The sequence below is a fragment of the Rhyacophila brunnea genome, unplaced genomic scaffold, assembly GCF_057557595.1.
Source record: "Rhyacophila brunnea isolate RB1 unplaced genomic scaffold, BYU_Rbru_1.0 scaffold_19, whole genome shotgun sequence".
Taxonomy (NCBI): Eukaryota; Metazoa; Arthropoda; class Insecta; order Trichoptera; family Rhyacophilidae; genus Rhyacophila; species Rhyacophila brunnea.
The window spans coordinates 5,520,926-5,547,174 of NW_028232848.1; the positions used below are offsets into that span (position 1 = coordinate 5,520,926).

A 26,249-nucleotide genomic window follows, 5' to 3' on the forward strand; every position below is an offset into this window, starting at 1 on the left:
TCTTTCGAACGAACCGCTTCAAAAAATGACTACCGATCATAATAATAATAATAATAATAACTAATTAATTAATTAATAATAACTTACGTGACAGAATACACAAATGCACAAAAGTCACACAAATAGAAATAGAATAGGGTAATTAATACAACACCGCGCGACTTGGCCGGACACCATGGTTAAGGTTAACACTCTCGTCTACTTTCTGCATTCTACAATACGTGCTAAAATCTGCTCTAGCCTCTCACAACGTTCTCTCACACGTAATTTTTTTCATCTTATCGTCTCGTTTAGCTTCCCGCATCTCAACGCGCCTTCAAAATAATCAATCGTAAACGCGACATCTAACAATTAGGGATATGTATCGATTATTATCTTTTGTTTCTTCTATTGAATAATAATTATAAGTATATAATACGCCCGAAATGGCGCCCGGCTTCCGCGTCATATATATCGGCCCCCGCCGGGTCAGGGGGGGAAGCCGTCAACTTTTTTTTTAATATTTATATTTTTTTACAATATCATCAATATATTATTGTTTATACTTTTCATTATATTATATTATTGGATTTTTTCATTTTTATTTTTAAATAATTCTCGAGAATTGCCATATCGATCAGCCTTTTTAGAGAATCACGGCGAAATACACGTAATCAGAAAAAATCATAAAAAAGAGGAAAAAGTAAAAATTAAAATAAAAAACAATCGATAAAATACGTTTTAAAGAACAAGTCATAATTAATATAGGTAATACGAAGTCAAAATATACGAATGAGATGAGATATCCGAGGGTTGCCTCGGAAAAAAGGAAGTGATGGAGAGGTAAGACGGGAAACAGGGATAGGGGAGGCAGTGGATATAGGGGTGGGGTTTAGCGACTCTTCGTCGGAGATCGCTTAGGAAAGGATGCGAATAGCGGAAGAGGCCGGTGTGCAGCACGCTGGGCAAGGTCTTCCCGACGCCGCCAGTCTACGCGCGCAGTCCAGGCAGAAGAGATTGTGTCCGCACGGCACCAGCGCCGCTGTCACCGCGCGTTCTCCGCAAAGCGCGCAACCCCTGGGGGACCCTGATGGCGACGGCCTCGCTCCGGGGAAAGACCAAACTCCAGCCGGGCTTTCGAAGCTCGGGGACTCCCCCAATCCTTCATCACGCTCGCGCTCTGCCGGGGACCAAATGGATGCCAAGCCCGGTGCGCAAGACCCCGATCCTGACGACACGGATCCAGACGAAGAGAAGACTCCCGACGAACAAGAAGCTGGCGCAGGGGCAGTGTCAAGTCTGCCGAGAAGTGCGCTGAAGGTTCCGCGGCAAAGTGTGCCGAGAAGTTCTGGATCTTCTGATGCACCCGTTCCAGGTCCGCCGCCGGCGCCTGTGCGAACTGCAATGTGTGCTTCGATTTCTTTGCGAGCTGCTTCGACGCTCTCCGGTAGGCCTGTCACTTCGAAGACTGGTTCCTTGTCGCGGCTGGGGGTCACAATGTAGGTGTGAGTCTGGTGCTGGATGCGTTTGATGGTGGCTCCTTTGGGCCCGACGACAAGGCCGACAACGCGGTATGGGACCCTGACCTGAGTTGTGACATGTCCTGGGGCTGCTGCGGGAGGTCCGGGGGGCGCTCCGGCGGAAGACCGTCTGGAGGCTCGGATCTGGCTGAAATGCTCGGCTGCTGACAGGATCTCCCTCTTGGCTCTGGCAACGTCTTCCTTGCGACCAGTCACCACGAAGACGGGTTCTTCGCCGCGGACGGGTGTCTTTATGTAAGTGTTAGTCTTGGCCCGGAGTGCCTTTATCTTGCAACCTGCGAACAAAAAAAAAACTCCCGTTAAAAATACGCCTTTATATTTGAAAATACAAATCCACAACGATAAAACAACAATCGTAAAATGAATATTTTTTTTAATGTTCCTACAAGCCTTAAAAGGAATTAACGGGGATTACAAATTATATAAAACTGCCCTTAAATACGGTCCTCAATCAAAGGATAAATGTCGTATTTTTACAAACGTAATAATTATTTAATCCATTAAGAACAGAGTTTCACTTTTCGGACTGGACCCCCCTTTTTAGAAATGATACACATTTTTTAATAAAAACTGTTTTTGAAGCGATTTTTGTTATTTATACAAACGTGAATGCTTAAAACTTAAATAATTACAAGATAAAAAGAACTTTTTATATACCACGTTTTTAAATTTTCTGTTGAATCATATAAACTTGATAATTCTATGTATTAATAATTTAGGACAAATAAGGCAATTGTCAACAAATCATTTTTTTTGCTATTTTGCAACAAACAAATAATATAGAATGCTGAAATGTCATTTTGATTTCCGTAGTTAACGCACGTATATATTAATAATTTATTTGCTAGGACCACCCCCTTAGCAACCAATAATAGTGGATTGGAGTACGGATTTCTTCCGAAATAACTCTTCATACAAAACAGAATTAACTGAAAATGAATTCAATTCTACTTAAGATGGCTAAAAGTATTTAAAAAAAAATGCATTGGCATCGTGTTCTGGTATATTATAAAAGTTTCAAATGTCTAGCTAGTCGGGAAGTTAGTTAAAAATCGATTGCAAGATTTGTACTGGATAAACAACCACCGGACAAAGAAGAATACGAGCTAAGAAAAACGTGGTTATAAAATACATAAAACGACACATTATTAGTGAACACCCATTTAAATGCTACTCGTATATTTATTAAAACATACATAAAATGGTTTATTTATACAGATCTCGATTCGTATTTATTGTCCCATTTGACTGAGGATCCTAGCGGTCCATCTTCAAACACTCTGTGACATACATTTTAAATATCATAGCGCCCAACATAACATAATATATCGAGGGCTTAGTGTCAAACAACACTATCTACAAAAGTGCAACTTTACAGGAGAGCCAAAAATCCTTATTTTAGATTCTTGTTACTTAACAAGGGAAATGTTTATTTAAAACCTAATGTTAATATTTTATAATTTATTGTGTATTGTACATTTATCTTGCTTATGATGATGTTAAAATTTATAGGGATAGTTTTAAAAAAAATATGAAAACAAGGGTTACTTATGTAGTTAGCGTTAAACTTTACTGACGATTTAATAAGAAATTAGAAATGATTGACATAACGTTGTTTGACTATCATGTAGCCGTAAATGTAAAATAACGTTATCTCAAAAAAAAAACACTTTTTTGTAGATAACGTTGTCTGACTTTAAGCACTCGATATAATATTATAATTTCAAATAACAACGAAGTGTAGGTACCCTCCTAATTAAATCAGTAAAATGATAAAACTAATAATGAGAAGGATGAGGATGTTGAGCTACCAATTTTGACTATATTAGATTATCTTTGTGAAACCTCACTCTATATTATCGATAAGTATCATATTTCAATAAACTCACAATCCACCTAAAAGACACACTTCCATTTGAATAAACGGACCCTATATTCATTTGATAGCTTGGAATAAAAAGCTAAAACGTCTCAAGTACACAATACCATTGCGTAAAATAAACAACGTTTATGAATAAGAAATAGCGCCTGCTTATCAGGAAAACGGCCATCTAACTGTCAAGAAGCGAAAACGGTTGCCGTGGAACGGGTATTCAGGCGCAATAAGCTTTGGTACCGAGTAAAAGCTCTGGTGTGGGTAAAGCCAAAAGTCAAGGCTGCAAACTTACGTAGCAAACCGGATGTTCGCAAAATTGCCCGTGTACATAGAGTATAAATAAATATAAATCGAATTTTAGCGTTTCCGGTAAGATGCCTCTACACACGGTCTACGGCGTAGCCCCGCCCAAGTAATAGGATAGAATTTGCTCACGATCAGTGGCGGCCGGTGATTTTTTGGATTGTAATTTTTGAGGGTGCGCTGGAAACCTACCTTATTGAAAAATGAAATCAATTCGGCCTTATTTTTGATTTGACAAAACGTTATTGACATTTGGGAAATTACCTGTATATTTTATATTTTTAATAAAACATGTTGCGAGTTACTTAAATCTTTATTGGATTTATTTTAAGAAACGATTGCATCTCTTATAGTAGATAAATACCTCTTACTTTCAACGTAAGCCAGCAGTGCGGTGCACTTGCATGATGTTAGACCAGCCGCCGCTGCTCACGATACAAATTACCGAATAATTTTATTTTCCTCGAGTTACAATTTATTACGTTACGGTTATATCTTACAACGTACCACCTGTTGTATTATGTTATAATCTAATCCGTACTTCACGTACAATCACGATGTAAAATCGTTGTTCTTTACCATCCATTCCGTCACTCAAGACTGCCTGCAAGATGACATTTCATAATACAACCAGTGGGGTTCCCCGCCTCCTCACCGCAGCCCCTGTGCCATCACTACACGCGTAAAACAACTACGCACACTAATGCAATATGTATCTCGAAAAATAAATCGATGACACCCATTTTTTTTGTTATTTTGTCTTGAAACCGTGAGGAAACGATGAAGAATTTATTTGTGGAGGTTTCAGATCAAAAGGATAATTATGAATACAACATGTATTAATACCGCATTAGTATGTATGTGACTACATGTGTATCGGGTTTTGGATTCGGATTATATTGGGTGTTTGAGCGGGACAGAAAACGTAAACAGAATTCTAATAAGTAGTAAGTAGTAGTAGTTTATGCGACCCGGAACCGGGGAATTCGCCTGTTGGCATCTTCAGACATTATGCTCACCTATAGTAGATGCACAGTAACACTGAATACAATCAATTCAATAAAATAACGTAAAAATCTTATTACTACATAAAGAAACAAGTATTAAAACTAGTGGTGAAGCTAGAATAAAAAATAATATTGCAAATTGTAAGTGTTTGTAAAAATATCCTGCGGTATGTATATTAGATAGTTAATACATTGGGTTATCGGTTATGTAATCAGGGAAATCTGCTCAGTGATTGTAAGTGATTTGTATACATAGTAAGTGTACATTTAGTTTCATATAATTGCTGCCTTGTAAAAAGGACAGAATGCCATCATATATATTTTAGGTTGTTTTGGAAAGGATATTATCATAACCACCATGTAGGCGTGTGTATGTATGTATAATAAACAGTATACATACACCTTGATACGCAAAATACTACCATATAGTGGTCTATACATATAAGCATGAATATATATTAAATTAGAAATAATTAATGTTATACGAACGAACTAATGGCGAATTGAAGGAAAAGTTAGGGCAAACGACACGAATGGGCACTGTTAAACAAAACGGAATGAACGCCGTGGAAATTACAACTAAACTCGATAAACGCCTAAAAAGAAAGAAAAGGCCTTGATGGTCAAAGGAACATAAGTAGGTATTAAATAACACCTGTTTTCTTGAGTATATTGTTACCAGGGAATACAACAATTTGGCTACCTTTTTTTAAGTTGTACAATTTTTTCACAAGTCATGAACTATGGGTTATAATGTTATGTACTTGCAATATTTACGCCATAATACCAGAGAACACAACGTCACCCGAATGCAGAACTATTATAACTCACATTTGAAATTTTTGAGGAGAGTTTTTTGAAACAACTTACTGAAATTATTTATTACCTTTATGGATAAAAATGGATACATCATATTTTAGTAGGATTATTGATGAGAAAAATGGTGCATACACTTGTCCATAAAAATAATAAATAACTGAAGTAGGCTGTTTCAAAAAACTCTTCTGCAAAATATTTCAAATGTGAGTTATAATAGTTCTGCATTCGGGTGACGTCAATATTAATGGGAACTGCCTATTCAGGCTACGGATATCGAATGTGGAAAAATATGGGAAAAACTTAAAACACCTGACAAAGAATGTTATTTTCAATAGTGTGTAACGTAACATAATACCTACTATGTATTAAATTTTGACATTCTGCGCGTTTTTTTATAAGACCTGGCCGTCACAAAGTAATCTGCTTCAAAACCTTTGTCCATGGCGATGGCTTTTACATTTATACATTCTTATTAATGTGTTCTGCCCATAATACTGCGCGTTCAATATTGATAATAGTTAAATATCTACATTTAGACGGTTTTGTTAGGTAATTTTGGTAAAAGACCAGACCGTTATTAAGACATAAACCTTTTCATCGCATGGTTTGCATCACTCTACCATCGTTAGAATTTAATGACGGGTATATGTGATTTTCTAATACTTTTTTACTTCTTCAAGAGATGCAGCGTTTACTGGTTTACTTACTTCATGATTAATACAATTTTGTATTCACTACATATAAAGATGCCTTATTGGTACGTGGTGAATACCAAATGACACTCATGTTATGAACTTCTGGTACTGTTTAATTTAATGGGATGCTGTGATTATAATTTACGGGGGTTTGGGCCCTTTACTATTTTCCATAATATTCCAGAATCGCTATCAATGGTTGTGTTCTATTTTAGTAATCCAATCACTTTAGTACACAATTTTTCCCAAATCGCGGAAACGTCATAGCAAAAAAAAAACACCATTGAGGCATTCCTCACGCCGACAACGACGAATAGATCCATATCATTCTGTGAAACCCTTCATCAAACACCTTCGCCGGTACATGGGTGAAGCGCAAACCCCTCGCTTCAAGAGTTTCGTAAAAAATGGCACACATGCGGCGGCAGAGGGTGGCTTCGGGGGTTGCCATGGTGACGGGCGGTATGAGGGAGTAGGCCGTGGTTGTGTGGCGGGGTCGCCGGGGCGGCGGGGCGGTGAGAGGGCGGGCTGCGGGCCAATGCGGCAAAAATGTGGCAACGCCGCGGCGCGACGAGAGGCCCGCCAGCAAGCGTCGATAGCGGACGCTCCAGGCGACGGCGTCGAATGCTTGCACTACGAAATTATTAGCACCTGCCAATAATAATATATTAATTTATGTAATTACTATAATATTTTATATTCTCATGAAAAAACACGAAAATGTCAAAACTAGATAGATTTCTTTGAATATAAAATATTGAGAAATATCTTCTGCCGTATGTGATGTAGATGGCACGTGGCGAGGAATATACCACATACTTAACGTGACCATTTATTTAGAACATCTACCAATTTTTAGGAAAATTTGTATTCAAGAAAAATTATGTTTCTTCATAATTATTATTAATTAATGAAAAGAACAGGGATGAACACGTGAAAATAAATAATTTGTGTGGTCTTATATTTTTCTGAAGATCAAAGTATATTTGGTTTTGATTTCAAATAAGAATGAAATTCTTGGCAAGATTTCTTAAAATTTACTTTGGTAATTAACATTGCTTTAAGAACTGCGACTTGCAACTGTGTTTATTCCATCGATTTTCATGATTTTTCGCGCCATTTTTTTTAAATTGTTACGATGGGTTGCTTTCTTTCTGAAAACGGGACATTTCGACGTCCTGAAGCTGCGCTTGGGGACAACAGGATAGACTACCTAAAAACTGGACGGTCCCGTTTTTAACGGGACCTATGGTCACATTATACATACTACCACGAAATAAATGCGTTGTATAGTAGTGTGTCGTTTGACACGCTAAATTGGATTCATCCGTTAAGGTTAAAGAAACCATGACTTAAAGATGCAAGACCAACCATCCACGAGGCCCCCTCCTCAATACACAGTAATATAGGTGGTTGGATAGTAAAGGAAGAAAAACACGACAGAGGGGATTGGAATTGTCTGCTAAAGTAGTATGTCAATGGCTAAAGGTGACCAACACGGAGATTCTCACTTTCGAGTTGTTCCCCGAGTCGTGACCGACTTGGAACAATTCATATTTTTTAGACATGATCCATTCGACTATCACGAAGATTACCGAGAACGTACGAAAATATCCCTATAAACCCTGCACTTCCGAGTACGTTTACGTGACAAACTTTAATGCATAATATAACTTCGACCATGTCTGATCCTAATAAGATCATGTGGGCCTCCACAGAGTGGAGATATGGATCAGATTTTGTTTTTACGAGAAATGGATGTCAGCCACTTGCTCAACCTATTAGGTCCATACCACAGAACAGATAATAAATAGAATACCGATAGGCCATATTCAATACGCCGCATGGTGAAGAAGGATTTTGAATGTATGAGTGTCCTACGAAAATAAAGCACGCATTATGCACGTGCAATGGTGTGTGTAATATACCAACATTAAATGAGCGTAAATGCATAAACCGAGAGCAGTTTTCAGTATTCGACGTAAAACGTATTATTGAAACGTGTGTAAATTTAACCCGGATTCTTCCTTACTCGAGTCGAATACCTGCTATCGCCTTACCCGTTATGTATTTCAGTTCCCATTATTTCTGAGTTCCCTGGTCCATACCCTGACTCACACACAAAAATTGAAAAACAATGTGTATTTGCCAGACCAAGGATTGAAACCTGGGACCCCACGACGCTATAAGCCGACGCTTAACCCACGCGGCCATCGTGTGTGCACGCATAACAGACTTAAATACTGAAAACTACATATTCTGTTAACTTTTTTTCTAGTTTATTCTACATTTTTCCACATTCAAAGATCGTACCATCTTAAAGCCGCGTCCGTGCTTATTAAAGTTTAAATGTTTGTAGAGGACTTCATGTAGAAGTGTCGGAGCGAAGACACTGATAAAACGATCGACTATTAAAAGGGGTGACATTTATTTTAAAGACAATATTTAGCAAAGAACTTACACAAAATTTTGGGGAACATATAAACACGTATATGTAATATATGGTACGTTAAGATAAACAATGTATAAATTAAATTACCATTGTTTATGTTTATACTAACTTAAAACATATAGGAAAGGCTTCTACGCAATTCTAGGTAGGTGCTATGCTAAAATTCGAAGTTTTGCTACGGAGCTACGAATTGCGAGCTTTATTACGTAGCTACGGCCGTAGAGGCAATTCTCGTAGCACCGTAAGCAATTTAACAATGCATGCGGTTTGTGGTAAACACTTTTATTCGGCGTTTATCAATGCGCAAATTTTGTTTTGTGATCGATGTATTGATTGCAAAGTGTATATAATTATTAATATATATATCACGCTACGTCGTAGGTAACCCAAGAGAGTTAATAACAAAATTTTAATGAGACCGAATAAAAAAAATTTATATGTTTAATTAGTTATAAAGATGGAAAAAAATATATTTCATTAAATGTATCTTTATCAAATTTTCATCGAAAAATTAGCAAAATCAAGAAAATAAAATGGCCGAATTATTATATTTATAATTAGTTTGATATATAAGTTAATTATGAGTTAACTATACTTGTATCCACTATATACACATAATATCGTGGCCCTACAGGCAGAAGTCATTAACTCCAGTTTTGGCGAAATTGAGATTTTAATGTCATTGTATAGAAAAAGTAATGCTGCTTGTCTGGCATAAGTACGATTTAAAATTATTGAACATAAAGATTTTACAACCATTTTAATAACACCAAAAACACAAAACATTGATTATCTCATAACTGTGTATTTGGAGTTAGTGACTTCTATCTGTACGTCCACAATATTATGTAATATTTTAAAAATAATATTATTCCACTACTACTACTAACAAAACGCCTTCGTGGTTCCCCGTCACGGTGAGGAATCACGGGAGAGAAGGGATGGAATGACAGAGTGGACAAAATATTGGTAAAACGATTTATTGACGCAGTAGAAGTTTTAAAGTTACGTGTGTACGAAGAGATGTGAGAATTAAAAACGCGCATTCTTTTTAAAAACACTGTTCAAATGGGGGGAATTAAATGCATCGCGAACCGATTGAAAGCGTGGCTCGAAATGCACCCAATGGAGGGGTTGTCATAAAAAGGCGATGTAAAAACAAAAAACAAATGAAATTAGTATTAAAATATCGTCAATTAGAAATTAAATTAATTGTTATAAAGTAGATAAAGTCATTTGTGGATTCGTCTTAAGAGCATACTTCAGTGAAACGTAAAATAATTTTCAACAATAAGTGGAACGAAATTTCGGACTCATTGCCAATCGGAGAGCGATAATTGAGATGTATACTAAAGCTGTGTAAAGATGACTAAATTACGTTACGCATTTACTCGAAAAATAAAACATGGCAATGAATTTATCATTATTATTACTAATATAACAATGAACATAACATTAAATGGACTTGCCTTATATGACAAATAATGTTTTGTTATGCACGCGTCGTTTGCACAACCCGCGCGTCGCATAGTTACGATCTTTTTATACCATGCCCCAGCCTTAATGTCGATGTCATAGAATGCGTTAGGCCCCTAGACTCGTTGAAAAACATAGTATTGAATAAAGCCATAAACACAATTTACAGCCTTGACGTCTCGATCAACAGTTTGGCGTGGATTTCAAAATCGCAGCGGCCATATTTTATTTGATTTACGTCCTTCAGACACGCACGACGGGTGACGTTATTATTCCGCCTGGCATTTCGCAAAACGGCACTCATCCAAATTTTCCAGCGCTTCCGGCAGAGTGGAAAATGTGACAAACACGCCGCGCGTTTCCGGTGACATCGATACGGCGCGACCTTGAAGTGTAGAAGTGAAAACTGCAAAAGTTTTTCACCGCTTTTCAACAGCGGAGGACCCGCCTTGACTTTAGACCGCTGCAATTTACGTTTTGAAAGTTTTTATATTTTGGCGCCTAGTCTAGACCAATATACATCGGTAGTACCAAGGATCGCGGTGTCTTCTTCCGAACGTAAAGATCTCTTCGCTTAGTTGTTATAATAAGCCCGTATTGTTTAGCTTAATTTTTTGTATTTATTAACTAGAATCACGTTTGATGTTAAATCGTACTTAAGGGTAGGGTGTGCAACCAATGTGTGCTACCCGTGCTCACGTATGGCTGCGAGACGTGAACCCTCAACACGAGAGATGTCCGAAGGCTAAGAGTCGCACAGCGAGGCATGGAGAGGTGTATGTTGGGCATCACGCGATAGGACCGTAAGAGAAACGAATGGGTTAGGAAGCAGACAGGAGTACGCGATGTAATAGACGTTGCCAAACAGCTGAAATGGAGATGGGCGGGGCACATTGCTCGCTGAAAGGACGCCACTGGACAAATGCCGTCATCCAGTGGTACCCAAGGGGCACGAAACGGCCACAGGGTCGCCCTAAAAGCCGCTGGATTGACAAACTGGTAAAGTTCGGCGGAAATACGTGGCAGCGAATGACACAGGACCGAGAGAGTTGGAAGAAGCTTGGGAAGGCCTTCATCCAGCAGTGGATTGACCCCGGCTGATGATGATTAACTAGAATCATTATTTTTTAAGTTCACATGGCAGTATGGCAAAGGGGAGCTGACATGGCTCTAGCCTGGTGGGCCGGCGTGACGAGTCGACCAGATAAGTGAAATAAGCACAAACACAAAAAAGGCGCTATGTTTCTTCAATAATAATTATTATTTAAAATTATGTGGTTGTACGATACAATTTGTAATTGTGATGTATTAAAATATACAAAAAAAACACTAAATATACACATTAATTAATTAGACCGCGTGTCACACTGCCTTTATCCTTAGCGATAGGTAGGGGGGCCGCCAAGGATCCTAGCTTGGGGGCTCGCTTCAGGATGTGAGGGCCATGCTCCTCTCTCCCATGGGCAATTGTATTAGAAAGAACGTAAAAAAGAGAGTCGAGCCTCGTGATAGCTCGATTAAGACCGAATCTAGGTTGTCCATGCACAATGGAAGTTTGAACTAAAGCACGTGCACACCCGCAAATATTGCTGAAATTAAATGTAGTTTCAAGTGTGTATATTTACGCCTTTATAAAAACAACATCGCTACTTCCAATGAAATACTAAAAAATAACACCCAAACATGGACCACATTTACTTCAATGTCAAAATGGCAATGAACTCGCCATGTTGCCAGCGATATGGTCCGAATTCAAATAATAATAATAATACATTGAACATAATAAACGCACTTATATCTTGGACCGAGAGAAGTGGAAGCAGCTTGAACAGGCCTTCATCCAGCAGTGGATAAATTCAGGCTGATGATGATATCTTGAATATGCCAAGAATTGTTTTAGAACGTCCAGAGATCTTTACATACAATAATTACATCGATTACTGGTTTCATTTCTCCAATACTTCAACATAAACTTTTGACATTTCGTTTGTCTTGGCTTAAAAAAATAGGAGATATAATATGTATTTTTAAAAAATAATCCTATTTAAATATACATAATTTCAAAACATCTCATATTACCATGCATATACACACTAGAAAAATCGTTTTGTAGAAAAAATACGACACCCGACGGGACTTGAACCTGTATCTGCTGGATTCACGCCAATATGTTTTACCAATTAAACTACGGGCGCCTTAGATAATTACGACGATTTTAAATAGTAGTTGTAACATGAAATGCTTATCGAATTGTGTTATAAGGTTGGCTATAGGTTTTAGTATATTAAATTAAGGTAGGTATCAATTAATTCCTGCATTACTAACCGACATCGCGGATTACTCTATTATATAATTTTTATAACGTACTTGAACTTTTTCTAGTGTGTATATGCATGAAATGTTTTCAAATTATGTACCTATATTCAGTACCTATATAGAATGTTACATTCTGAAATATTGCGTCTTATTCATTGAATAAAAGAAACAGTTTATTATAATCATCATTTTGTTACATTCATTGATGTTTGTTTGTTTGCTTTACAAAAAAGCGATCTCGAAATGCCGCGTTTTTTTTGGGTTTCACTGCATCCCATCGGAAACAGATTATTCAAGCACGCAAACATTTAAAATCTTCCAACTTAATTACTGTGAAATTGTAGACAAATTACATTTAAAGTTTTAATCCAAGTCGATCTTTAATTGACCTCAGATATCTCGGGCGCGATGGTGGCGCAGCGGGTATAAATATGGCTGTCAAAAAAGGAAAAAGGGCGACATGATTTATATTTGTGGCGAACTTTTTTAAAGCCATGGAATGAGAATTTATCGGCCTCTAGCGGCAACGCAGTAGAAACAAAGTTCACGTACATCCAATATCGTAAAGAGACCAGTCTATATTACGGTACAAGTGTTACAACTCAAAATGGCCAGCTCTTCCTCTAAGAGCATACTTCAGTGAAACGGAAAATAATTTTCAACTATAGGTGCGACGAAATTTCGGACTCGCTGCCAATCGGAGAGCGATAGTCGAGCTGTGAACACGTCAATTTGTTTTGTGATGGCGTCGGGGGAATTAATTCTTAAATCGTGTAAAGATGACTAAAAAACGTTACCCATTTACTTGAAAAAAAAAAACAAATCAATGAATATATTATTATTATTATTACTAATGGAACAATAAGCATAACATTAAATGGACGCATGTTTAATTTTTATGATAAATTATGTTTTGTTCTGCACGCGTCGTTTGCACAATCTTCGTGTCGCGTAGTCACGATCGTTTTAGACCGTGCCCCAGCTGAAGTATAGCCTTAATATAAGTTATATTATCATTTTGTAAAATGCAATGTGACCGAATTAATAATGGTATATTCTACGTATTTGTCAAAAAAAAAACATAAGTACCTATTTAGAAGTTATATTATTGACTTGACTGAATATACATATTATTAGTATTAAAAAAAATAAACATTTAAAAAAAACAAGTATTTAGAAGTCATATTATTGTCTATTACAAAATATTGATAGCATTAATTTTATTTTGAATAAAGAACATTGGATATTATAAACAAGTGAATCGCTATTTTGTTTATTATACTTACAATATTTTGATATTTAACGTATTCGTTTGTTTTATTCTGTATATGTTACGTTCATCGCGAGATTACAATGTTGGGTAAATTTCCAACTAAATTGAAGTATTTCTTCCTCATTTTTTGAGAGCTGTATATTACGATTACGCAGCTATCATTATACGCGTTACAATATCGCATTGCCGCAAAATAACGCGGGAAAGCCCCTTATGTACGACGCAAAGCATCGCCGTAGATGTTGGCTGACTTGCGCAGTGTGGTGTAGCTGCAAACAAGAAGAGGGCCCAAAAGCCGGCCGACACCGGTTAATGGGACAACGAACGTCGGGAACCGAACAGACAGGGGTGGGTAGGGTTTGTCAACCCCTGTCCACCCCGCGGGGTGGCGGCAAGAGGGGTGCATTCGCCCGTGCACGTGGGCACCACGGCGAAACGACGGCACGCGAACGCCGGCCGAAAACGCACGAACAGCGGTTACAGTGAAACCTTGAACGGCGCGGAAATAGGAAAACTGTAACGAAAATAGAATTCAATGAGTGTTGTCGCAAAAGAAAATAAACCACACCATGGTGTAGCATATTATACACCCTTCAGTGTGTAACTATTGTGCCTAAAATGCATTATTTGTAGTTAATTTTATAATAATAAATACACAATTCGGAACACCTTAGAAACATCCCCTATTAGAAAGTGTCAAGCGGACTCAAGCCCTCATCCATCGGATACCGGCCAATATGCTTAAACAAATAAGCCACCTGCACCATACATTATCACGTCAAAATTAACAAAATTTTAAATTATAAAAAACCTTTTTGAAAAAGTAATAGTAGCTCTATTTGGAAAGCACTTCAGTGAGTATTAAAAGCCATTAGTTAAAAATCGTCACGACTCCTTTAGCATAGTTGTTCTATGTGCATGGGCGCGATACCCGAGAGATGCAAGTTCTTCGATTCCTGCGGGGTGTCGTTACTTTTTTCAAAAAGATTTTTTCTATTGGTTATAATATATTTTATCAGAAGTGTTTTCAAAATTACGTATGTTCAATACTTAAATGTTGTGAATTATTCGTTGAATAAAAAAAATAGTTTGTAGAGTCTCATTTGAAGAGAAATGAGCTTAGGCTATACTGAACAGGACACACAATGGGTAAAAGATTTGATGTCCTCAAGGGAAGAAGCGATTTGCAGCTCTGCAATGAATGTGATGTTTTGGAAGACATCATGTATAGTGCCCTAAATATGAACGACACATAGTACAGCTGCGAACTGCGGATATCTTTGATAATGTCGACGAATTGAAAGGTGCCCTGGCGGTGGGTAGAACGGAAGAGCTTGGCAGAATTGTAAAGTTCTTCAACAGAATTGGAGTAAAGGGCCTGATCGGCGGATCCTCTTCTAGATAAGAGGCGATATGACAGCGAGTCGCAGTCAAAGCCTTGGTAAAATCATAAAAAAATCTTATTATAATAAATACTAAGTACACATTGTGTTTTATTTTAATTACCCAATACGAATGTTTGTTCACGAATAAATAAATTGACGTAAGGGTGATTGAAAACAGCAGTAATCTAGTGTAAATTTTTGGAATGGAAAAATGGAATTTTTAATGTTAATTTTAACATTGTATAAATATTACATTCGCGAGTAAAAAAAATAATATTTCTTGCAATATGTAAATGGTTATACATATAAGAAAAACCTTGGTATTAATTGCAATATTATTAATGCCCCATTATAATATTCATTTACTGTTACCACTAAAATAGCATTATACCTCTCGCACCGCGAGTTTAGGGGTAGGCCGTATTTAAAAATTCATTGAATATGACTCATGCCGTTATAGCAAAGTTTATTTATAGGAGTACCATAGATAATTTCGAGGGAAAATTTAAATAACTAATAATACAACAGGGTTCGAAGAAAATGTTAATTTATAAGTAGTCATTTATAAAAATGGACATCTGATTTTCTCAATCCTTCTCAGTGGAAGCTACTGAGATTTTGTGATAGGAGTGCATGCTAAAGATTCCATAAACGTGAGTCTCTGCTGTCGAACAAGAGTTTTGGCCAGATAGCCAGGAAGGAAAACAACTTGGAAAGAAAACAATTTCGATACTTGACAAAGAAGAGGCCTTTAGCTATTTGGACAACGGAATAAACGGATCATTGGAGACATATTAAAAGAATTACAATCAACGGTGAGGTACACAAAAAAGGAAAATTACCACTCTGCTGTATTCGATGTTATCCTTCTTCGCCCAATATGACGCCATGTCATGGGTAAACACAGTGATTTCCAACCAAAGTTCTATTAGCTGTGTCTTGTAGAACAAACCGTTTTACGTACCTTAACATGTGTCAGTTTTGCAGGCGTTCAACTAAGGCCTACTACTAGTCACGAAACTGTGAACTTCGATGGTAGTGCCAGTTATTGCTGATACTTCGAATGCAGTAAACTCGTAAAATGATTATTGTATATTGAAGTAAATGAGTATAATTTGAACGAAATATGCAAACGTTAATGTTGTTTAGGCATTACAGGAGAGCAATTTTAAACTTTGTATTGCCCCCCCCCCCCCCCCCATAAATCTCGGTTAATTTTAACATTGAGAATGACTTTTAAAATATAACAATAATTAGATTTTTAATTATTCCAGTAATTTGTAAAATAATGTCATTTATTAGTGATGAAAATATGATAAGGTCATTGGTCATGTTTTGACCAAACTAACCGCTGTGTTTGTTCATCATATATTATCATTATCTACCATGGCGTTTATAGCATTTTCAAATGAAGTACAGATATCAGGTTATCACTAAATGGAAGATAATACTATAAAGTGACCATGGCCCCCACATCCTGAAGCGGGCCCCCAGGCTAGGATCTTTGAGGGCCCCCCTACCTATCGCAAAAGGTAAAGGCAATGTGACGCTCTACAGTAGCGTTTTCCAAATGGTGTTATTAAAATTAAAAATTAATATGTATCCATATTTAGTGTTTTTTGTATATTTGAATTCATCTATTTGTATTATGATTTTGTATATTTGTGATGTGTGTTGAAATCACTTATCTGGTCGATTCGCCACGCCGGACCCTTCCTGAGCCCGGGCCCCCAGGCTAGAGCCCTGTCGGCCCCCCTTTGTGGGGGCCATAACAGTGACCCAATGTTTACTATTAACATAAAATGATCAAAAAATAAGGTTATGCCCAAACACCACCTTCATTTATTGCGAACAAAATACATATTATGAAACCACAAATTTAAATGTTTCAAATTTTCTGCCAACTAAAAAAATTTGGGGATCACAATATGATTTTATTCGTGAATAAAAGACATTATACCTACCTACAATGAACTCTTGAATACGTAGGTAATATTAGATATTATTAATAATGCATGGCTGCATTTTATTTCATTTGAATACTATAATTTTCCAGAATTTTCGGCTAAGGTGATTAGGAAAAGGATGTAATAATATGCTATACCATTGAGCTGCAGAATAATATGTTGCGTGTACGAATTATAGTGACTGTACCAAAATGTTAAAAAAACTTTAGTTTAAATATCCAAGACTATCAATCATATAACCTACACTAGTAATCAATTACATAATATATTGCGTGTTTTACGCATAATTTGTAAAATTCTACCAAATTTTAAAAAGCTTGCCTTTACAGGTTGAATAACAGAGTTGTTTGTCATCCCCGCTCAACTCTTGCGTCTTTAGTTTGGATCAAACTAACATTAAAAAGACAATACCTGAATTTTGCCATAAACGAGATGGATGTACGGGCGAACGTCCAGCGATTATTTAACTTTATTAATTTCATAATATTCTATTGTATACGGATTTCCCTGTAGATTTAAGCGTGAGTGGATCGCCATACAACATAAGGTAACAATGAGGCTTCCAAACTGAAGAAGATTGAACGCCATTGACCTAAACCAGCGATACAGAACCCACGGCCTGCATGCCACCCATTATTTAAATAAATTAAAATTGCAAAACAATAAAGCTTAAAATAATAGCGTAATAATTATTTGGTAAAGGTTTTTAGTAAAAAATAAAGTTTAATTTATGACATTTATTTATGACATATTTATTTATGTCATTGATTTGATCAACCAATTGTATATGATAATTAAATTGGTGTATCATTTAAATCTGGTTGAAAAATAGTAATTATTGAAGATACTAAAAGAGAAAGTTTAATGATGATAGTATGCAATATCTCACTAGCGCTGACACTGAGTTTCATTGCAAATATGTACATAATGCAGAGTGGTCGATGTGTATACGTTTACATGTAAATTGTACGTACAACATTTCACCGTGGCACTGTTCGCCATGAGCTTTCTTATCGGAAAGAGATGATCGGATACTATACGGTCTCCAATTATGTTAGATTCAATATGAACATTAATTCAATTTTCATAGCTGATTTTGGCAAAATTCAAAAAAATAAGCCAGTATATCAGCTATTTTCAAAAACTGTTTGCTGCTGGCTTCCTGTAAAGTGTAAATAAACTGACAAGAACCGTGTTTTATTCAGATATGAATTTTATGTCAGTACTATGCGACCCAAAGAGGTTGGGCGGTCTTTAACACACGGCAATATAAATTTCCGATACAACATTTCACGGTGAAGTGTGATACGACGAACTGCATATTTACAGGTTTCCGGACACGGATGTATACGATATGTATGTATTTATATTACTCGCGACACTCGTTCCCTGAAAATGGATTAAATAAGTTTTGCACCACTGGCCGACCTAAAAGAATAGGTCGAATGTAGGCATAAATAAATAATGCCAAAAGGTCATAAAATTTCATACCCCATCAATCACGATAATAACACTTCACACCCAAAATAATACGCGGAATCCAATCAATTAATTTGCGTAAGATGGAATATTGTAGAACTTTCCAATACACCCTGTCATCAATGACAAGCGATGACGAATGAGTACATTAAAGCATTAATAGACACCATGTACATAGTTTTCTTTGCCGCAAGTCGACAGTTGTAATTTATATAATGTAATATCTGCAGAAAGGAAATGTTGTTTGAAAAACGGTTCGCATTATAGGAATATTAGAATAAGGGTGTAGTCGGTATCCAGTGGCGGTCCTACGATAAATCACGTCATGTGTAATAATTAATTATAGATATCTTATTTCTATATTTTATATATTTTTGAAGTTCAGGGAAATCAGATCAGTGTATTTTTAGCGTGTGACATGTAACACATAATTTATTTTTTCACACGAAAAAAAACACACTCGATTGGATTCGAACCACCGATTGTTCGGTTATCAGGCACTACCTTTACGCCACGGTATGGTACCGTAATCGTGACGATTATACTGTATAATATTATAGTTTAGAATTGTTCCGTTGTCTAGGCAGCGAATTTATTATTGTCGACAATTTGCAATTCCTTACGTAAACAAACGATTAAACGTCAGAGTGACAGTTGGTACTTTAAAAATAAAAACAACGAGACACCATTATATAATTTAGTAATATAAGTTAAAGTGTATAGAAATAAGCCAACGGCGTTCCAATAAGCGGTCCTTTTTCTCGAGTGTGTAATTTAGCAAGATAATTAAGAGCTAGTCGAAGAATCTAGTTTATCACAAATTTTGTTTTTGTTTTGTTACGCCAAAGAAGTATAATTTCTAACGCGCGTACATAAGTACACACACCGATTTTTTTAAATAGCCACTACTATGTTATGCTTTGGAGCTTTTTCCATATAGAAAAAATATAGGTAAGACATAATAGATATTATAAGCAGGGGAGAATTAATGTAGACCACGTAAAATACAACTCAGTTGCACAGGAAGACCATGAGAATAAGATTAGAATTTTGATGGCGAAAGATACTGCACTATATCCGAGTTCAACGACATCGAATCAATCAAGACCTGGACAAAATAATAATGAAATCTTTCGAAGTGTAGCTGTTTCGGTGTACGATGTGGATTTCCTGTCTTGATAATATTTCCTTGGTTTTTAAGAGTAGCTAAAAAGTCAAAAGAACGCCAAACGCTGAACGCGTTGGTGATATAATTATGACTCGCACAGGATAGTGAGATATAATGCAATTCGTTCGCCATATTTGAACAGAAGATTCTGGAAATAGGTATATCCGAATTATGCAACTTTTCTCGACGCGATGCGTGGCAGAGAGATACAGAATAGCAACACTAAAGTTCTGTAATTACATTTTAAAATGGTGGATATACTGTGAATGCTACAGATTGTAGAACATATGATCGTGGGCCCCACATAGTGAAGCGGGCCCCCCTACCTATCGCTAAGGATAAATGCAGTGTCACGCTCTACGCGGTAAAATTAATGTGTATGTTTAGTGATTTATTGTATATTTTAATGCATCCATTTGAATTATGGCGATGTCGAGTATCCGTTGCATACGATTTGGCAACAACCAGAAGTTTTATAATATAAACACGTAAAGTGCCATACAAATGAAATTTGCAAGCATTTTATTGAGTGAAAACCAGTCAGCGTTTCATTTTTAATGATGCCTTTTGCCTTACATTCATATTCGAGGGTTGAAAAATCTCAATGGTTGCTGGTAACAAGGTTGATTTTAACGTCTTAGAAATCTACTTATAATATATTATTACGTAAATAAAAATAGCACAGGCTATTATTCGAATAACGGTTTAAAATAACATTCACATTTTGTATTTATAAGGTACATATTAACTAAACTAAGCCTGGCCAGATCGTTATAAAATCATGAAGAGATAGTAGTATAATTTCAATGACATTATTAATGGACAACGCACTCAATACAGTAGCTAGCAATTAAATTCACGCACAGCGACATTCGCACATGTATAGGTAGACGTCACGCAATTTCCATTATGCGATATCACGCATCGGGAATTTACAGCAATATCACCTTTATTGTAATGGCGTTAGAATAGTGTTTCTAGTGTCAATGTTCATTTGAGCGAATCCGTTCGAACCGAACCGTTCGGCAGAACGACTAAAAGCATCGGGAATTTATAGCAATATCACCTTTATTGTAATGGCCATTCGGCAGACCCGACAAAAGAGTGTGTGTCATTTTTATTCCCAGATGATTCGTCCATATTAATGTCATTTTATATAGAATGTAGTAAGTTTATTTTTAAATACAGTTATTATCCGCTAAGTATTGACAATTAAAAGCATAACAGTTAGTAATACACATTTTTAGACATTAGAAAGAACTATTTTACTCATCTCAATAAGAAAGGTAACCTATAAGATAACAATATAATACTCAAAATTAAAAAGCTAATGAAAAAATGCGAATAAGTGGTAAGAAGTATGAAATCATAAAAGGCATTCTACGTGAGAAATATCGAGGAAATAGATTGTACAGTAAAATTGTGACTGAGGAAACCTGTTTGGAGTAGACAAATATTCATAATATTATATAATATGTACCTATAAAAACAATGAGCGCACAATCAATGACATATCGACACTGTATAGTACTGACACACTGTTAACTTCATCTGGTGATATTGTAACGTTTATGTTAATCACTTTTATTAAGGCTATACCCTAGCTGAGGCATGGTCTAAAAAGATCGTAACTATGCGACGCGCGAATTGTGCTAATGACGCGTGCCGAACGGAACATAATTTGTCATAAAAATTCAACATGCGTCCATTTAGTGTTATGTTTATTGTTATATTAGTAATAATAATATATTCATTGACATGTTTGCTTTTTCGAGTAAATACAGGCATAACGTTTTTTAGTCATCTTTACACAATATAAGGATATATTCTTACGACGTCATCACAAAAAAAAATCGACGTGCTCCCACCTCGAATACCGCTCGGCGATGATGCGAAATTTCGTCCCACCTATTGTTGAAAATTATTAACCGTTTCACTTATGTATACTCTTAAATCATTTTTATATTATATTGAAACTGTATACTGTATTACTCCTCTCGACTTGATTACAGCCACTTTTGGAGAAATCAATGGTACGATTGCTCGTTTAATGTTTAGTCCATAGATAATTATTGACGAACAAAACATTAAAGAAGGAATCGTGCCCACTGAATGCTGTCTCATCCCGCTTTGGAGTCCATCCGCTGGTGGTTCCGACGATGGTAGTGGAGTCCCATTAGTATTCGGGACGTCTGGTGAAATAACACATTTAACACAAAAAATAATTGTAAATAGATATTACAGAGTGATATTACCCAATCATACTATTCTAAAATTCCGGAACATTTTGTGTCCCGACTGCTTCATCCGGGATTCAGGACAGGGCCATTAATTACGGGACGATCCCGGATGCGTAGTGCCAAACCTTACTAATCACAAAAACTGAACTGAAATATTAAATCACTTTTATATATTGAAATTGTGGTACTCTTCTCAATTTTATTACAGCTACTTCTGTAGAAATAAAGTGGTACAATTGCCTGTTTGATGTCTTGTCCATAGATAATTATAAATGAACAAAACATCAAACAGGGAATCGTGCCATTCGGTGGGCAACACTTTACATAGGAAACATTGATGAGGATCTCCTTTTGGCCCGGAAAGCAGTTGAACATGGCTGTCGTCTTTGTTACATTTATTTTCAAACCTACTTTGTTGCTTGCTTCAGAGAGTTCCTGCATTCTGCTTTGGAGGTCTTCTGAGTCTTGCGAGAAATTTACTATGTCATCGGCAAAGCGCAAATTTTTTCTATATCTAAACCACTAATCGATAAAATTACACGATATTTTATTAATATCGGACAACCTGGAGAGATTAGTGGTTTTGGGTGTCCTCCAGGAAAGCGTGATGAAGCGGCTAAGAGAAGGAGCTGACTGGAAGCAGCATTCACCCTGCCCTGAGAGAAGCAGAGGACTGAGAGGGAAAGAAAGTCTTAGTTGCTCAAAAGATGACAAACTTCAAAGGTGCTGACGATTCTCTACTACTACCAAGGAACTACCAAGAAGAAGATAGATTGTTAATTATTATGTATTTGGAATTAGTTTGTACCAATATTGCTTTTTTATGACCAAAAATGGTTCAGGTAACTAAATGTAAAAGATGGGCTGACTATTAATCCTGTTTTGAATTGATATGGCCATGTGACGCTGAAAAAGGCCTAATAATTGATATGGTTATTGAATAAATTTATAAATAGCCTTCATAAATAACGTAATTAAGGAGCACTCAGCAAAACTGACGAAGTTTACAGAATATTGAAAGCTTTAAGTGAATTGACCGCGATCGAAATTATTGGCAGGATGTATTTTATAATTCAATTAAAATGTGCAGCGCCAATTTGCACTAAAACGCATGATGCTAACTACTATACATCGATACAGAATCGAGCCTTGTAATATGTAGGTAAGTTAATCATTCTATACGTAGTCAAACTTTTGCTGTACGAATTTCAAACTAGGTTCCAATCATAGTTTCGTATTAAAAATTATCGTGCCGGTAGGTAAGTATACTATTTTATAAGTTCATCAGAAGTGCACTCTGGGCGCAGTGTGACTTGAGAAATCTGGCACAATCCACGAGGAGGAATATTCCCAGCAACCGTTATTGTACATAGTCAAAAAAACTAAATAATTTCAAAGCTCGTTCAATAATATTTAGGTGAAAGATCCTGACAGCGATATTTGGTGTAAATAATGAAAATGACGCACGTCACAAACGCGAGGGAGAACAGACCATCAAAATTTCATCCAGTCCAGAAGGCTTTTGATGCGAAGCCATCTGAGCGGAGAGTTGTGTCAAGAATGATAATGATGGATAAAAACATGCGATTATAAACGTATAACATAAGCGCGAAGTTCGATAGTTTTGACAGAAAATATGACATATTTAGAGCGACGCCGAGCGAGACAAAACGATGCAATAATTAACAATAATTAAAGTTATCCTATGTAATTCATGCGCAGTAGAAGATATCACTATCTGCGCAATTTCAAGGCTAAGTTGTTCCATTATAGTGCTTTCTTCTTCTTGGTCGTACACTCATGGCTGAGGATCGTGACCACATTTGAATTTCGCCATCCTTTGAGCGACCAAGACTTTCCATCCTTCTCAGGGCAGAATGGATGGTGCCCCCAGTCAGCTCTTTCACTTGGTCGCTCCAATATGTCTAAAAAATTGCAGAATTCTTCTGACATATTGTCGAGAGCCGTTCCTTTATCTTCAGTCTCTGGATGATTGACTGGTTCGTCCTGTTCTCCATCCAAGAAATACGAAGCATTCGGCGCCAACACCACATCTCAAAGGCATCAATTGCCTTTCGTCCCATTGCCTTCAGGGTCCACGACTCGACTCCGTATAAAATAGCGCTTTACTGACACTTTAATAACTTCTTCTTTACCGTGTTCACTATAGATACTGCCAAACTCTTAATCACCTTTTTCTATCTATGTAATTTTTGTATATATGTAAGCGATGTGACAGAATGATGTTATGGATTTATATATACAGTGACTCAGTACTCTGGACTCAGTACTCACAAAATATATATATATATATATCTTTCAAAATAATTATAATTTATATTATTTATCAGACGATTCCATCAGAATTCGTTTTAAACTGCCGTAATTCTTTACGTTTCAATATCGTTCAGTAACCGTCACGAGCATTATTAGATTTATTATTTTATCCTTGATAACAAACTGCGGTTATAATTGCGTTATAACTGCACGCCTATGCTGTGCGGAAAAACCAACCCCGGGCGTGGGATTCCGGGGAGCACTTCAGGGGGTGGGTTTGGCAGGGGGCTCGGCGACACCCCCGATCGATTCGAGCCGGGTGCACTGACCGCTGCACTAAGGCGCATGCACTGTGGCGACGTCGGCAGATCGGCGACGCTGGTGTGTTTCGCTCGCGAACAATAATATTATTCTCCGGATTATTTTCTATTAACAGCGGCTGCAATTGACTGCTAAAGGAGCTTATACGTAATGAGTTCAAGACAGGTTGATGCGGTAACTGGTCAGTGTTACCAACTTTCGTTGACAAAAGTAATATGACAAACGAGTTGAGAAAATAAGCTAATTTGGTACTTTGGTAAGTACTTTGAAAAAATGTTGGAAAATTTTATGAGTCCAACTTGGTTGTTACGAAACATTCGTTGACATTTTAGTTTATGATTTTCTCCATATATTTATTCACTTTTATAACGAGCTACTTATTGGATATACCGAGCAAAAATATCGTCAAAATTCTTCTTAAAACTGTTAATGTGTCGATCGTTTAAAAACATTTTCTACCCTAAGCAATAAAATCCGACCGTAGACCGATGCCGCCTGGATCGGATTACGTTTGATCTAAGTACCTAATTGGTGTTTTCGCCGACATCATTGAAAAAGTATCCACTCATATGGTTGACATTTCATGTAAAAAATCCAAGCTGAAGTGAGTAGGTACCTACCAGCGTTCATTACAATAAACTTCTTTCGTAGTTTATGAATGCCATGGTTGTTTCGGAGAAAAAATCTAATTGTGTAGTTTCGTTTGAATCGCAACTTTTCGTGTTATGTCACCGCTCATTTATAAATACCTATTCTCTGATATAACCAGCAACGCTTATAACGAGCAAATTTAGTCGGTTCCATCTTCCTCGTAATAACCAAGTTCGATCAGGGACGCCATCTTGATTATGATTATCTGTTCAACTTTAATCGATAAATGGCAAAATTCCTTTCGGTTTCCTGTGCAATATTCAGCTGACAGTTGAACGACAGGTTTGTCGTGCATTTATAACACATATACCTACGTAAGTACTAAAATTAAACGATATTTCTTATAAGGTTGTAACACACATTAAAGTATGTTTCCCATAGTAATATACATATATATAAATAGAATGTCTGATTAATCCTAATTCGTCAACGTGTAAACAAACAAACATTATAATATAACGAAATCCTTTTTTGTACACCTATATTTTATTAATCGGTAATAGGCCACGAGCCAAATAATATGTTATTTATTCAAAAACCTCTCTTGACTGCCGGCGTGGTTTTCCCGCCCTACCGCTCGATACGCTGCCATCTTTGTTTTATTCCGGGTCGCTATGTTTCAGAGTTGCCATATCACGTTTTCAATTTTACCCGAGAGCCAAAGAGTATTATGATTATATATTATTTATAAGTAAAGAGTGTCGAGCACGCAGGACTTCTATAATAATAAAAATAGAGGAACCCTTTAAATGGGACACTAGCTATCAGTGGCGATTCTCCCTTGAGAGCGCTGGAGCGGTGCACGCCCACCCACTCAATTTATGCGAAAAGACTTTTTTTAAATGAGTATTTAATTTATATTTGATTAATTAAGTGTTCTGATCTATTACCGTAGTCATTAATTCATATACAAAAACAAATTCTAATATGTGTTTTTAACCGGGTATTTTAAATAATAATATTATATGTTGATGGGAGCGATATTCGCCATCGCTCGACCAAAGCGCCCAGTAATCTAATTTCG

The 26,249-nt window shown here is 36.6% G+C and overlaps 1 protein-coding gene across 1 annotated transcript in view; it reads right to left on the bottom strand.

Moving 5' to 3' along the window:
- Positions 1-753: 753 nt before the first annotated feature.
- Positions 754-26,249, bottom strand: part of LOC147072673 (RNA-binding protein MEX3A) — a 148,906-nt gene continuing 123,410 nt past the window's right edge. Inside the window, exon 2 of the mRNA XM_085945777.1 lies at positions 754-1,795. Coding sequence (XP_085801903.1) covers positions 897-1,795 — 899 coding nt within the window. The 3' untranslated portion in view covers positions 754-896. The remainder of the gene's footprint in view (positions 1,796-26,249) is intronic.